The sequence below is a fragment of the Drosophila busckii genome, chromosome 2R, assembly GCF_011750605.1.
Source record: "Drosophila busckii strain San Diego stock center, stock number 13000-0081.31 chromosome 2R, ASM1175060v1, whole genome shotgun sequence".
In the NCBI taxonomy this organism is placed as follows: Eukaryota; Metazoa; Arthropoda; class Insecta; order Diptera; family Drosophilidae; genus Drosophila; species Drosophila busckii.
Window position 1 is genome coordinate 9,800,763 of NC_046605.1, and position 15,113 is coordinate 9,815,875.

The following is a 15,113-nucleotide window of genomic DNA, read 5'->3' on the forward strand; positions in this document are numbered from 1 at the left end:
AACGGTAAAAATAACCTACAATTACCTTAACCCAATTTCTGTATAATTTTGATTTTTTAATAAGCTTGTTGTTATATACGCCAAACTAATAATTCGTATATGCGTGCGTGTATCCCAGTTAATTAAATAAGTTAGTAGCAGCCAGCAATATGCTGGGCTGGGCTAATTAACAATTTATGAAGCACGCATTAAAAATGCTCAAACACTGTAACAGGCAAAGTCTTAAATGAGGACAGCTTTATCTAAGCCAAATCAAAACGCCTTGAGCAGTCGAAGGAAAATGTATCTACAAGTGATAGTTGTGTCTTTTTTGATTTTATTGCTAGGCGGGCTTATAGGTTTTCTAGGCTTTCCTATGCTTTTTGAAACAATGGTGAAAAAGGTATATTTTTCACTGTATTATTGGTTAAAGTGCTTAAAATTTAATTTGTCATAGAGCGTTACTTTGAAGCCAGGCAGCGAAACGCGTCAGATATGGGAGAAGCTGCCATTTCCCATGACTTTTAAGGTTTATGTTTTTAATGTAACCAATGTGCAGGAAATACAAAATGGTGGCAAGCCCGCATTGCAGGAAGTGGGACCATTTGTATTCGAGTAAGTTTCAAAAACAAAGTTTAAATAAATTGACGTGCATATTTGTCTTAGAGAGTGGAAGGACAAGTACAATGTGCAGGACATTGAGGACGAAAACGCTGTAAGCTTTAATATGCGCAATACTTTTAAGTTGCGCATAGATTTAGGTCTAAGTGGCAAGGAAATTATAACTCTGCCACAGCCACTGCTGCAGGTGAGTGACAGCAGCTCAGTAGCGTCATAAATACAGTTATTTTTCATAGTTTATGGCCATAGCGACGCTAGGACAATCAGCTGAAGTGCACGCTGCTGTGGCGTTGGGTTTAAATGCGCTCTTTAAGCCACAAACTGCTTTCATAACCAGCACGTTTATGGAGCTATTCTATGAGGGCTTTGATATAAACTGCGCTCAGGTGGAGCCCGCTGCTGAGGCCATTTGCCAGCAGCTGCAAGCTGGCGCTGTCGCTGGTGCTGTGCCCGTCAATGCAACACACTATAAGTTCTCATTACTTGGCGCCGTAAGTTCGAAATGACTTTAAAAAGCGCATTAAACTTGCATATTCCTTTGCAGAGCAATCACAGCAATGCTGGACACTTTAAGGTGCAACGCAGCAAGCCTGTGGGACGAGTGCTGCAGTTTAATGGCCTGCAGCAGTTGCATAATTGGCCAGAGGTTAACGCTAGCTGCAACAGCTTACGCGGCACAGATGGCACCATCTTTGCGCCATTGATGAGACCACAACAAGGCTTATGGAGCTACTCTGCGCAGCTTTGTCGCTCGCTGTCACCCAAGTGGATGGGCAAGACCAAATATGCTGAACTGCCCGCTCAACGCTATGAGCTAGACCTTGATGCAAGCGAAGTAGATTAAGTCTACGCATGTTATTCAATTACTTAAAAACTATTTTGAATTCTAGTTGAGTTGCTTTTGCACAACATATCCCACGGATTGTCCAGCGCAGGGCACAATGGATTTATTGCGTTGCAGTGGCGCACCTTTAATCGCTTCCTTGCCTCATTTTTATCAAGCAGATCAGCAACTGCTGCAGCAGGTCTCAGGACTAGCGCCCACAGCGTCCAAGCATGCATCAGTCATAATCTTTGAACAGGTTTGCTTACAACTAGACTACAACTTACCATATGCAAAAAGTTAATTCTGTTCTTTGTTGCTTAGTACTCCGGCACTGTGCTCTCTGTATACAATCGCTTGCAGTTCAGTTTGAAAGTAGCGCCTGTTGAGCAAGTGCCGGTCATGTCCAAGCTGCGTCCATTAGCTATGCCGATTTTCTGGATTGAAGAATCGCTGCAGCTGGATGAGTCCATTACCAAAGTGCTGCACAAAAAGATATTTGCGCAAGTTGAGCAGCATTCATTTTATATGCATATTTTTAAATTGATTTTCCTTGTAGCGTGCTGAATGCCAACAATATATTCCGCTGGCTGGCCATTTGCATAGGCTCCCTGGGCCTTGTGCTGGGCATCCTCTTTAGGCAGCTAACTCGCAACGATGCCAAGCGTGTGGGGAATACAACAGACCAACCTGAGCTCCACTAGGAATTCAAGCATTAACAAGCAATGGTTTACAGTTTACAGTCATCTGCAGGAATCATCCGTTTTATATAGTTTGATGCTTTTCGTTGCTTTGCCATGGTTACAATTTAAAATAGTTGATATTTATGTTAAATGAGAGTGCGCTGGGCTGGCATCAGCCTTAAGTGTACATACAATTTAAGAACTTATTGTAAAACATTCATATGTCCTATGCTTAATTAAAGTGTACGAATGTGTGTGAATGTAATTGTGTGGCATAAAATGATAATGCTTAAGCATTTGAATTAATTTTGCCGTCGTGACTGTCGCATGTTTTTTTCGATCTCAAACTGACGTAGATCGGTGCGCTGCAAAAAGTCCTGGCGCTCCAAGAAGCTGGAATCAAACCAATAATTGTTAAACACAAATACTTAAAATGTAAGCTAAGCACTTACCCATCCTTGCCCATGTTGTGGGTGCGTAGCTCTTCCTCAATGCCCTCTTCGCTTTTAAATGACTTCCAATCATGCTGCGATTTTTCCAGCACAGACATTTTTTTCTTTTTGCCCAGCTGATTTAGCAGCGAGTCCAAGCCAAGTGCTGGAGGCGCGTTTGCCGTACGTTTGGCTGTTCCAAAAGTCTTGGGGCTAACGGAAGACTGCTTTTGATTCTCTTTTGCGCTCGAGCTGGAACCGTTCAGGGGCCGTGCTACCACTACTTGTTCGCCGGCAAAGTCTAGAATCTCTGTTTTCGTGTCAGCCACAGCTGGCTTTTTCTCTAGCTTAGCCGATTTGGGCGACTCCTTGGGCTTGACTGCTTCTATCTTTTCCATAGGCTTTGCTACTGGTTTACTAACTGTGCCTACATCACCCAGAAAATCTGCCCACAACGCATCGGAGCGGGACTTTTCTGCCTCCTCGTCAGATTCCAATTCATCTTTTTCAGCTGCTTCACGACCATTTTCTTTTGCTTCAGTTTGTCGCGTGCTGCGTTTACTGCTTTCAGGCTCTGTTTTCAAGTCTTTCTTTTTTGTTAACTTCGGCGCCTCCTCATTGTCAGAATCATGTTCGCTATCGCTTTCTTCTTCTTCGTCACCAGAGTCAGCTTCCTTTTCGTTTTCTAGACAAAAGTCCTCGTCACTTTCATCGCTATCTGATGCGTAGTCTTGTTCCTTGCTCATATTTCTATTTTATCTAAAATCACTGATTAATTGCACGCCCAATAAGTTCGTTTCCGGCAATTTTTTCGTGCAATACACACAATTTATGTGACACAAAACACAAGCGGCACGAAAATTCGAAAAACAGCTGATTATGCTGGATGATACATGTTGGCTCACAATCGATTGTGTGATCGATATTTGTCCTTCTGCGCAAAATCAATATTTGAAAATAAAAACAAGACTAGTTTTCAAGCAAATATGATTTTCATTTATTAAAAGCTAAGAAACAAAAGTAATATGTAATATAATATATGAATATTGTAACGCAAATAATACTTTTTAAGTTCAAGTTAAGGCCGTTTGATTTGATCCGCAAATGCTTTTAAGGCATAAGCACTGACGAGCGTGATGTAGAGTCAATGGACTGCTGGAATGTTTTATAGGCAACATTTTCGTCATCTAACTCTGTGGCACTATCCGTTTCATACCCATATCTTGGAGTCGGCTTCCGCGACTTCTCTAACGATTTTCTGCCAAGACTACGTCTACCTAGGCCTGAGCTTCGACGCACAATGTGGTCCAGCACATAGACACGCTTTAGCGGCGGCTTTCGGACATTCATGGTGTTCAGTGTTTTGATTAGATTACGTTTGACGTTGGGTGTGTGAGCCTTCTCAGTTTGAACAGCATTAGGCAGCTTTCTTTTATTCAAATTGCCAGTCGTTTTGGAAACCAATTCATGCTTTCGATTGGACGGAGTTTTATGCAAGTTCACTGTTGATGATGTATTCTTTAAGGGCGTGCGTAGTGGCATCAGTTTGACCGCCTGTTTACGAGCCGAACTCTGCTGCTGCTTCGCCTGACGAAGCTTTTCCCAATCCTTAGCCATTGCTTCCAGTATGTTCTCACCGTCCACCAGAAATTTGGAAATATATCGTTTCTCATAGTCTGCAACTAGCTGCGTGATCTGCTGCTCGATCTTGGGCAGTTTGCTGGCCAAGGCCTTGCGTTCCCGCTCCTCCCTCAGCAGTTTGCCGCCACGATTAGTAAAACGATTGGGATCATTAGATTTTTCCGTCATGCTTTGCATACGCTTCCACAACTCTAAGCGCTCTGCATAAAGCTCGAAGATTTGTTTATTGACGTTATAGTTACTCTTAAGATCCTCCAGTTCGAGCTCATGTAGCTCCAACAAATCCTCATTGTAAAGCTCATTGTGCATATTTACAAAACGTTTACGCTCCTGCTCCGACTTTAGGTTCAAATCCCACCAGTGCCTAATCTCCACACGCAGCTGTTCGATATACGTTTTAAGCTTCTGTCGACGCAGCTGCCTACAGCGCTGCAGCTCTTCATCAAGTATATTGTAAGTATGCTGTGTATAAGCTTCAGCATCAAGCACACGCCGTTTAATAGCCTCGTCAGACTGAGGCAGGCGCTGCCAGAGCACCTTAATCTGCTGGCGCATGCCATCAATGCGTTCACAGAGCTCGGTGACACGATCAGCGTAATCACTGTGCAATAGTGACAGTTTTTTCAGTTTTAAAGGCGACAAGTTCGGATTGGCCTGGTTAAGCAATAGCTCCTCCTCGACTGTTTGTGGCGTCAACTCTAGCTGCTTCATATCTCGCTTAATTTCAGTACGCAGTTGGAACAGCCTTTCCATGCGGCACTTATGTTCAACCTGTAGACGCTCCAGATTTATACGAAAAGCGGTCATCTCCTGCGGATCGGGTAACGGATCCTCCAGCAAAGTAAGTGGCGTTTGGCCAAGCTCATCACACAGAACCTTTTGTTCCTGTAACAGCTCGCATATCTCCATGCGACGCAAATGCAATTCCTCACGTAGCTCTTCAATACTCTCGTCCAGTTTTTGCTGCCACACCCGTAAAGGCATGTCATGTGGACGCTCGCCCACATCTATACTCTTATGCAGCAGACGTCCAACATATGCTGCCTCTCTCTGCAAATCAATTATGTCCTCATTAAGTAAGTGCAGCTTCTCGTCGGACTCTTCTGACAAATCCTTGAAAAAATTTTCCACTCTTTCCTCCAGTCTCAGCATCAGCTCCTGGCTGTAATTGGCGTCAAACATTTGCGCCCATTTGCTGCTGAGGAGATCCACCTGTTCGCTTGTTACACATAATATGTTTGCTTTTGTTGCTGTATGCCCGTTCATGTTATTTATTTTGAACATTTAACAAATAGACGCCAACAGGTAGACACAGTTGCTCAAATTTGAATGTTGTGCACAGAGCTGCCAACTTTTTTCCAGAAAAAAAGCTGTAAAAGCTAAATTATTTCAGAAAGAAGGCGGCATTACAGCGCTCGATACATGTTCGATAGGCTTAATTTGCCTTAGTTGTAGGGAAAGTGTGCTATCGACTATTTCATCTTATCGAACCGGTAGCGATAATATAGCTATATTTATCGTGAAAATAGCTAAATTGGCAACTCTGTACCTGTTTGTGTTTGGCAGCTGTAAATCTTCTTAAAATTAAAAAAAAAAATAAACAACAAAGAGATTCGGGTTTGAAAAGTGCATTGTATGGATTTCGTTTATTGTGGCAGCGCCGATCAAATCGGCGATGCTGAGGATATTCTAAGTATGTTTGTTTGTGTGCTTGCAAACTTTCTCTTTCTCCTGTTGGATAAACGGATAATTCATTTTGTTTATTGTTGCATACACTTATACATGCATGTATGTTTGTGTTTCTAGGTGTCTACGAGACAGATCCTGCGCGCTCTGAACACTATTCGCCTAGCTATAATGGCTTTAATATAGGCTCCGCCGATGCCGACTATGTTGCAAGCCCACTTCCAATTCTTGCTGACGGTGGTGAAAATTTTGGGGTTTCAACCGTGGCATTTGATGACTACGAAGAGCTGCTATGGATGGGAAACCAAGGCGTAAGAATGCAAATAAATAGAAAGAACGTCGATAATAAAATTTAATGTACTGCTTCATCACAGGGTCATGTTACTTCATACTACACCAGTTCGCTGCAGAAGTACACATCGTTTCAAGTGCACGCCAGCGATATAGTGCGCCAAATTATCACAATAGATGCGGGCGTGCTAGTGCTAACGCAAACTTCTCTACGTCACCAAATACGGCGTGGCTTGCCAAAGTTTACGCACAAGTAAGCATTTTTTGGTGCTCATTGCTTGTATATTACTTTTACTTGCCACTTGCCATAGATCACCCAACATGTTGGAAATGGTGTGCATGCTGCAGTTGGCACCACATCGCTTGGTCATGGCTGGCTTGCAGGAGGAATTGGTTGAGCTGGACATGAGCACGCTGAAGGAAACTACTCTGGAGCATGTTGGCCCAGCCGGCATAACAGTGCTGCGCAAAAACTCTCGTTTTCTCTTTGCAGGTGATCAGTTTGGTACGGTGACATTGCGCGATGTCAACAACTTAAGTGTGGAGCATACAATTAAGACACATACACATAGTCTATCGGACTTTGATGTGCAAGGAAATTATCTAATATCATGCGGCTATAGCGGACGTCAAAATAATCTGGCCATAGATCGGTTTCTCATGGTTTATGATCTGCGTATGTTGCGTCCAATATCGCCCATACAAGTACTTATTGATCCACAGATGTTAAAGTTCTTGCCATCGCTCACATCACGCTTGGCGGTTGTATCGAGCTATGGCCAGTTTCAGCTGGTTGATACGGTTGAGCTTAGTGAACCGCGCGTCTCCATGTATCAGATCAACACAAATGGCAGTCAGTGTCTAAGTTTCGACATTAGCTCTTCTTCACAGGCAATGGCGTTTGGTGACCAATCTGGGCATATAAATACCATCACCTCCATACAAACGCCGCAGCCACAATTCAATGCATTCTCGCGTAATACTGAATTTGCTGTGGTGCCCCCATTGCCTATGGTGTCACTAACGGACACAAATTTTCCATTGTCATCGGTTATGCTGCCACATCTGACAACAGGCACGCGCTGGTTTTCCGACTGGCCCGAGGAACTGCTACATTACAGCTATCATCGCCCAAAGACAATTGATGTCGATGTGCTTAGCAGTATGAAAATGCAAGGACCCATTGGCTACTCGCCCAATCCGCGAACAGCGCGTCGCAATCAAATTCCCTATTGTCTAGTAGAGCAAGGACAAGGCGGCGTCTGCAATGCAAATGCAAATGGCAGTGCGGCAACAGCCAAGGCAGAAAATGGTGTCAAGATTATACCCAGGCGTTATCGCAAAGTGGAGCTAAAATATACCAATCGTGGCACACAAGATTTTGACTTTGAGCAGCATAATCAAACTTGCTTTGCAGGTCTTGAAGCCACCTTGCCAAATTCATACTGCAATGCCATGCTACAGGTGAGCATTATTTAATAGCTATGTATACATTTGTTTATATTTTATATATTTTGTTTTAGATATTGTACTTTACGGAGCCTTTGCGTGTTAAGCTTATTGGTCACAGCTGCTCCAAGGAGTTTTGTTTGTCCTGCGAATTGGGATATCTGTTTCATATGCTGGATAAATGCACTGGTTGGTTTAGTACGCATTCATATTATGGCTATTAGATGATGTACGCAAAACTTTATTGTAGCTTCTACGCCTTGTCAAGCGAGCAACTTTTTGCGCTCATTTCGCACAGTGCCCGAGGCTTCAGCATTGGGTCTAATACTTTCGGATCGTTCATCTAATGTTAATTTGATAACTCTAATTCAGGCAAGTGTAAGCCATAACATCAAATTGTGCTTGTTAAAAATGCTTCTAACTTTTAGAACTGGAATCGTTTTATACTGCATCAAATGCATTATGAAATACTGGATTCGGGCAAGAACTCTCTATTAAATGGTGAGCATATTGTAGTCATGCATTCAACATAATTTGATTCCGACTCTTTTAGCTGAAAGTATGAACACTACAGAGAATTCCACACACTCGTCCTTTTATGAATCCATGGCTGGTTAGTGTCAAGCTTTAAACCTTAATTATAGTTAATTAAATAGATTTATTTGCTGCCTACAGATGACAGCGCCAAAGAAGAAGAAAGAGAACGCTGCAAAATCAATGCGGAAACGGAAATAAGTAAAATCTTTGGCACCAAACAAATCTGCATAAATCGTTGCATTAAATGCCAAGCAGAGGTAAGTTCTCAAATATTTTTAAGTTTAAGACTACAATATATTGTAATGTTAACTTGCATTTTTATAGAAATCGAAGGAAAATATTTTGCTGGCATGCAATTTGACTTACCCCACGCATATCAAAGATAGTGAGCAGTATTTTGATTTTGGCAGTATATTAAAGCGTTCGCTGAGCTCAGAAAAAAATATACAAGCATTTTGCGAGAGCTGTAAGAAATTCTCACCAACCAATCAAAGCGTTAAGGTAAGCTCACCAACATAAACATTTTAGATACAAATTAATATGAATATCATGCCTTTAACAGGTCACACAACTACCGCAAATGTTGGCAATTAATTGCGGCCTAAATAATGATAAAGACATAAACTTCTTGAAGCATCAACTGAATCGTAGCACGGATAGACCAACTGTGGAGACAGCAGCTTTAAGCACCAGCAAACCATGTCGCTATGGTATGAACTGCTCACGCAGCGATTGCCATTTCATGCATCCCGATCGGTTAGTTCTTGCAGTGTAGTGTGCGAACTCCCTTTACTTAACTTAATGCAATTTCAGTAAGTCTCCATTGCATACCACACAAGCGCCTGCTACTGCAAATGCCACTAATGTAAACAGTTCGCCAAGCGCGCGTCAGAAATCCTGGTTCCCATTGACCTTTGGCATGGGCATAAGCGAGCAGGGCGAGTTGCTTGTGCAATCGCATATGGAATGTGGCAAAGCCGAGCAGGAAGACGATGACAAATCGGAGGAGCAAGAATCAATGTCCGCAAGCCAAGAGAAACGCATGTATGCCTTGCATGCCGTTGTTTGTCAAATTGATGATGGCACACAAAAGAATTTGGTCTCTTTGGTAAATGTGCAGTCGAAATATCATCTGATGAAGACTGCGGAAACCCCTGACGATGCACAACATCAATGGTATATTTTTAATGACTTTAGGTAAGCATAGTCTTATATGTAAATGTTGAGCAGCTTAATAATTATGGCTTTTGTAGCATATCACCTGTTGCGCCGCAAGAATCAGTTTGGTTCACGCTGGACTGGAAGGTGCCGTGTGTGCTTTTCTATCGCAGCCTCGAAGATGACGCCGATGCAAGTATGTCATCTGCCAATGCCGATGAAACTGAGACCACAATATCAAGCATGGCAAGCGAGCCTGCCAATACACCCATTACTAATCCATTTATGCAAGTAAGTATTAATCATTTATGCCTACAATTAAATTTGCTTAAACTTACATGCATTTTTACAAGGACATACTGAAGCCGGCGACAAGCAACTTGGGCACTGATGCCACATTGAAAGCGCTGCAAGCGGATGAGATGCCACAAGCTGGTGATTTAATTGCCATGGATGCCGAATTTGTTACTCTGAATCCGGAAGAGAACGAAATACGGCCGGATGGCAAGACAGCAACTATAAAACCCTGTCATATGAGTGTGGCACGCATCTCCTGCATTCGTGGCCAAGGACCTGACGAGGGCGTACCGTTTATTGATGACTATATATCCACACAGGAGAAGGTTGTCGATTATCTAACACAATTTTCCGGCATTAAGCCTGGCGATTTGGATGCCAATTTTAGCAATAAGCGCTTAACAGCCCTGAAATATTCGTATCAGAAACTGAAATTTCTTGTTGATATTGGCGTCATATTTGTAGGACATGGTTTAAAAAATGATTTCAGGTAAGCAGCATTGTGCATATATTGAATAGTAAACAGCTGTGAACAAGTTTATTTTTATAGAGTTATTAACATACACGTACCGTCGGAGCAGATAATTGATACAGTGCATCTGTTTCATATGCCCCACCATCGCATGGTCTCACTTCGCTTTTTAGCTTGGCATTTCTTGGGTAAGTCTGATGCCTTATATCTTAGATTTGGATTACTAAATGCATTTGCATATTTCAGGCACCAAAATTCAATCCGAAACACACGATTCTATAGAAGATGCACGCACAACGCTGCAGTTATACAAACATTATCTAAAGCTGCAAACTGAGAATAAATTTACAACGGCATTGAAAAATCTTTACGAACGCGGCAAGCAGCTGCAATGGAAGGTCCCGGAAGAGTAATCAATCAACAAGTTAGAACACCGGAAGAAAGGAACGCAGTTTGTCAAATTATTGTGTGTATTTTGAAATTTAATTCCATTTACCTTGTAAGCTCTTTTATTCGGGCTTGCAATATATGTATGTATACTTAAAATAAAATCAAAAAACATTTATTTTTATAAAATTGTAATCACATAAATCGTTTGATTTGTTGCACTGATTGTCGGCTTGTAATAAATTGTTATCAAGTCTATAATTATGGTATAATAGAAGCAGCAGAGCATCAAAGTCAACACATACATTTGTGCACTTAAGTGTAGTATGTAGATTCTATACTACTTAATCGAACTTGTTTGTGTCTTGGGTATTGCCCATCTGATTTCTATGTAAAATGCTTCGAGCGCAAAAATAAAACAAAGCAATACGCAATAAATATTAAAAGCAGCAGAGTGTAGTGTAAACGACATGAATGGACTCTGTACATAGAATAAAATTATAATAATCATTTAAGTACGAGAGCAAACTTGATTTCCACAGCTGTCAAAGCACAAATCTTTAACGAAACTAATAGACTAATATAATCTTTTTACAGAGTCGAACGAGCTGTATTATAATCTATCAATATGTTCATCCATATAATGTCACAGCTTAGCAGGAACCAACTAATTTGTTACAAATATTTTGTCAATATTTACTGTTATATATATATATATATATATATATATTATTTTAATAGATTGGTGCTATGTAGGTCAGTAAAGCCAACTAGTATATATAGTACATATATGTATACTATATACATTGCAAGCTCAGAAATTCCCAAGCGCAATGGGGAAAATCACTTGCTCGCCGGCGAAACAAGCTCCCATAGCTATAAATACTTTGTGTAGAGCCGCGTTCTTGGCATTCAGATTAAAGTAGAAGATGAAAACATCACTGATAATTGGATTGAGCGCTTGCCTCTTGCTCGGTGCGGGTAAATTAATAACAAATGCTAACAAATCTATCCATGCTAATTGGTTAATCTTTCCCAGCAGCTGTGGATGCGCAGCAGACTTATGATGGCCGCAATGGACCGCATGTTTTTGGCAAGCCGGGCGAACAGGTTTATATTCGCGGTCAAAATGAGGGACCTTACACTGTGCCCGGTGTGGGTGGCACTTTCCAGAATTCAGCCGGCGGCGTTCATGCCTATACGGACGAGCGTGGCAACACTTATGTGCATAACAAGAATGGCGGCAAGGGACAGTCTACACATAGCATAAGCGGACCCGATCTAGTGGCTCATCGCGGCCCACCTAGTGCTGGCGGCAATCCAAGCACTGGCGACTATCGTGGTAGTCGTCAAACGCATATATCCCGTGGTGATGGACGCTCTGTCAGTTATGGACCTGGTGGTTTCCATGCCAGTGGAGCTGATGGACGCACTGTATCTTATGCTCGTGGTCGTCGTCAAACCCATATTCAGCGTGCTGATGGACGCTCTGTCAGTTATGGACCTGGTGGTTTTCATGCCAGCGGAGCTGATGGACGCAGTGTATCTCATTCTCGTGGTCGTCGCGACACATACATAGGCCGCCCTGATGGACGCTCTGTTAGCCTTGGACAAGGTGGTTTTCATGCTAGTGGAGCTGATGGACGCAGTGTATCATATTCTCGTGGTCGTCGTTACGTCGACTTTAGTGATCCTGATAGCTACACTCTCACCTATACACCAAATGGTATCCATGGCCTAAGTAGGACACGCACAAATCCCAACGCTCATTCACGCCAGCGTCGATCAAGCTGGAGTTTGGAATGATCGAGTTTCAGTTTGGAAACGTCCCGATGGACGCACAGTAACTGTGGATGCGGCTGGCAATGTTATCACATCGGGCAGTCCCAATGGACGCGGTCCACAATACGTAAGTGATATTCATAATATAATATCTTGACGTTTATTAATTGTATTTTCTACAGTATCGAGGTTAAAAATAGAACTGAGCGGAGCCTGTATACTACTTAAATGAAATAGATGTGTATTAATTAGGAAAATGAACCTAAAAATTTCGAAAAACAATAAAATAGTTACAATATTTAAAGAAGAAAATATTCTTTTATGTAAACTCAAGTTTACAGATTCTTTTTTTTTATGCTTGTTCTATTTAGATTTACCTAACAAGCAGAGCATTTATTGAACGCTTTTGAAAATAGTTCACCTTGTTGCGCTCTTATTTGGCGAGAGCTGCAATATTTAAATTTAGAAAATCAGGACTGTTGATTAGCTTGTACAAAAGTACGAACGTATGCACATATGTACGGCGTACACATATTATAAATTACATATTGAATACATACAATGTAAAAACAAATTGGCATTTTCAGTTTGATTCTCAGCCTGTGCCCCAACACTTTTGGAAAACATTTCATATTAAATTGGCAGCAAAATACAATATTTCAGTAATTTTAAAAAGTATAGGAAATGGAGACAATTTGTCAATTTTTTCGCAGTAATTACATCTTGGCCAACTGCGAGGATGTAATTTGCAAAAAGGCATTTTGCTTAAATCTATCGCACTTTCAAATGTCCGAGCTGCCTGAAATTATTAAGCACTGCGAGACGTTGATGAAATTGTTTCTAAATCAGAACAAACTCACAAAGGTAAAGCGATGTAACAAATACAAAAGGCTCAACTATATTTGTGACGTATTTATAGTTGCCCTCAAGCCTGGGTACCCTAATACGCTTGCAAGTGCTGACACTGGACTACAATAAGCTGGACGAGTTTCCAGAGTGCGTTTGTCAGTTGGTTCGATTGAAATTCCTGAATATAAGCTGCAATAACATAAGCCGCTTGCCGCCAGAATTCGGGCAGTTAACAAATTTAGAGACATTCTGGTGCAATCATACGGGTCTGCTACAACTGCCTACGGAAATAACCAACTGTGAGCATCTCCAAACTCTGGGCATTCGTGGTAATCGTTTGCGTTCCCTTCCCGATGCCATTGGATTGCTTTCTGAGCTGCGCTGGCTAACGGTGGAGTGTAATCAGTTAACGGATTTGCCGTCATCATTTGGCTTGCTGCAAAACTTAATACACTTGAATCTGAAGGGCAACCAACTTAGACAATTTCCACGCAGCATGCTGACCATGCGTAAGTTACGTTTCATATTCCTCAATGAGAATCGCATAAATGATCCGCCAAATAACATTGATTTCGATGAGCTGCAATCTGTGCGCATGTTAAACTTGTCCAAGAATCCAATTGCACTAAATGTGGAACTGCAGCGCTTGGCTTTGGTAAGTGACTAGCTGTTGTACTACCTTGATAAGTAGAGCTTTACACTGGCAACGTTATACAGCTTCACAACAATCTGTATGTGGAAATAGAGAGTGAGTCAGCAACACAGCCTGGCCTTATGCTCAACCGATCCTCAGCCAACTTGGCAGACGAGTTGAACGTTGAACAGGAGCAAGATTCATCCTCTGATTGGGAGAACAGCGTACGCACCAGCCAACTGAACAGTTCCGATGAGAGCGAATTGGAGAACACCATTGAGGATTTAAGCGTTATGCTGCCTGAAATGTCGCGCTTTGTTACCACCTTTTAAGCTATAATTCTAGGGCAAATAAATCTCACGTGTACTGTTTACTTGTGTTTACGTTCTAGTTTTTGTTTATCTGTAACGAAACAATGTAACGACAACTGAAATGCACTTGAGAATTGCATCAATATGAACAATTCGTTGTAACTAATATTTAACTAGACATTTTCTTCATAAGCTCCTCATCCTGCATGGACATAGCCGTCAGTTTCTTGCCAATTTTCTCATGTATATCCAAATATTTCGCCACACAACGGTCTATGCACACCATCTCTCCCTTGCCTGCAAGCAACAATACATTTTAAGAATATTAAATACGTTTTAATTGTTTCATAAACAGTCCTCACCCAATTCAGATTCGCCGTAGCGCGGTGGTATACACTTCTTATGACAGGCATTTGTCATGCGGTTATATAAATCCGACATCATTTCGATTTCCATTTCTTGCATCAGCTGAAGCTTTGCTTGGTCGTTGGCGCTTATTTGTGGCATAGCCATTGTTGCAGTGTTGTTTTTATTAAAGTTTTCGTCTAGTTATAAAATGTTTTGGGTTTTTTAGTCAAAACGCCTGTCCGCAATAGTGTGATCGTAGTCGCCGTGATTTGCCTTCTTCATGCGCTCGCGTACACGTAAAGTTTCAACTCGCCGGGTGTCCACAGATTTTTTTGACAACACAAATGCGTACACTCCACCAATTGTTAGAAATCCCCTGATCAACACGAAATATTAAGTTTTCATTTAGAATTTGACAATTTGCTGAAAATTGTTACACACCAACAAATAGCAATACGGCCTGCGTTTCCAATCGGCATGTTAGTTCCAATTGAGTAGAGGTGTACAAATTTTCGTTCAAGTCACGCCAAGTCACGAGCTAGAAACTTGCTTCATGTCAAAAAATAAATAAATAATCTACGGCACACTGCGTTTACTTGTGTAAAGTAAAGCTTACGTGTATTATAAATCTTATTGAATCAAGTCAAAAACATAGGTATTTTTAATTCACTTGTAATTGTGATTTTAATTTAGTTATTGTAAGCACAGTCAGAGCACATCTCTATTACAAATAA

General features: G+C 41.5%; 8 protein-coding genes across 8 annotated transcripts; 4 read left to right on the forward strand and 4 right to left on the reverse strand.

Moving 5' to 3' along the window:
• Positions 1–280: 280 nt before the first annotated feature.
• On the forward strand, positions 281–2,071 carry LOC108594799 (sensory neuron membrane protein 1). Its single transcript, XM_017979937.1, has 8 exons — positions 281–382; positions 437–594; positions 646–787; positions 837–1,091; positions 1,145–1,435; positions 1,491–1,682; positions 1,748–1,930; positions 2,030–2,071. The coding sequence occupies exons 1-8, from the start codon at positions 281–283 to the stop codon at positions 2,069–2,071; spliced, it is 1,365 nt and encodes a 454-aa protein (XP_017835426.1).
• An 81-nt stretch (positions 2,072–2,152) lies between these two features.
• Positions 2,153–3,408, reverse strand: LOC108595594 (craniofacial development protein 1). Its single transcript, XM_017980857.2, has 2 exons — positions 2,559–3,408; positions 2,153–2,499 (listed from the first exon to the last, which is right to left on the reverse strand). The coding sequence occupies exons 1-2, from the start codon at positions 3,281–3,283 to the stop codon at positions 2,409–2,411; spliced, it is 816 nt and encodes a 271-aa protein (XP_017836346.1). The 5' UTR covers positions 3,284–3,408; the 3' UTR covers positions 2,153–2,408.
• Positions 3,409–3,595: 187 nt separating this feature from the next.
• Positions 3,596–5,477, reverse strand: LOC108595504 (protein regulator of cytokinesis 1-like). The gene has a single exon (XM_017980757.1). The coding sequence runs from the start codon at positions 5,460–5,462 to the stop codon at positions 3,648–3,650; it is 1,815 nt and encodes a 604-aa protein (XP_017836246.1). The 5' UTR covers positions 5,463–5,477; the 3' UTR covers positions 3,596–3,647.
• Positions 5,478–5,557: 80 nt separating this feature from the next.
• On the forward strand, positions 5,558–10,602 carry LOC108597484 (PAN2-PAN3 deadenylation complex catalytic subunit PAN2). The gene is made up of 16 exons (XM_017984061.1): positions 5,558–5,871; positions 5,985–6,175; positions 6,239–6,408; positions 6,467–7,619; positions 7,679–7,793; positions 7,855–7,976; positions 8,033–8,105; positions 8,158–8,217; positions 8,280–8,398; positions 8,466–8,642; positions 8,704–8,897; positions 8,955–9,338; positions 9,395–9,590; positions 9,653–10,086; positions 10,147–10,256; positions 10,315–10,602. Exons 1-16 carry the CDS (start codon positions 5,814–5,816, stop codon positions 10,479–10,481), a joined length of 3,723 nt encoding a protein of 1,240 aa, XP_017839550.1. The 5' UTR covers positions 5,558–5,813; the 3' UTR covers positions 10,482–10,602.
• Positions 10,603–11,332: 730 nt separating this feature from the next.
• On the forward strand, positions 11,333–12,541 carry LOC108597480 (immune-induced peptides-like). The gene is given in 4 exon segments (XM_017984055.2): positions 11,333–11,436; positions 11,498–12,238; positions 12,240–12,364; positions 12,420–12,541. Coding segments are annotated over 4 exon segments (930 nt in total). The 5' UTR covers positions 11,333–11,384; the 3' UTR covers positions 12,432–12,541.
• Positions 12,542–12,817: 276 nt separating this feature from the next.
• On the forward strand, positions 12,818–14,093 carry LOC108597477 (plant intracellular Ras-group-related LRR protein 1). Its single transcript, XM_017984052.2, has 3 exons — positions 12,818–13,101; positions 13,157–13,741; positions 13,804–14,093. Exons 1-3 carry the CDS (start codon positions 12,922–12,924, stop codon positions 14,050–14,052), a joined length of 1,014 nt encoding a protein of 337 aa, XP_017839541.1. The 5' UTR covers positions 12,818–12,921; the 3' UTR covers positions 14,053–14,093.
• On the reverse strand, positions 14,090–14,567 carry LOC108597478 (mitochondrial import inner membrane translocase subunit Tim10). Its single transcript, XM_017984053.2, has 2 exons — positions 14,394–14,567; positions 14,090–14,328 (listed from the first exon to the last, which is right to left on the reverse strand). The coding sequence occupies exons 1-2, from the start codon at positions 14,542–14,544 to the stop codon at positions 14,201–14,203; spliced, it is 279 nt and encodes a 92-aa protein (XP_017839542.1). The 5' UTR covers positions 14,545–14,567; the 3' UTR covers positions 14,090–14,200.
• A 19-nt stretch (positions 14,568–14,586) lies between these two features.
• Positions 14,587–14,942, reverse strand: LOC108597479. Its single transcript, XM_017984054.2, has 2 exons — positions 14,821–14,942; positions 14,587–14,755 (listed from the first exon to the last, which is right to left on the reverse strand). The coding sequence occupies exons 1-2, from the start codon at positions 14,856–14,858 to the stop codon at positions 14,602–14,604; spliced, it is 192 nt and encodes a 63-aa protein (XP_017839543.1). The 5' UTR covers positions 14,859–14,942; the 3' UTR covers positions 14,587–14,601.
• Between the last annotated feature and the right edge of the window lie 171 nt (positions 14,943–15,113).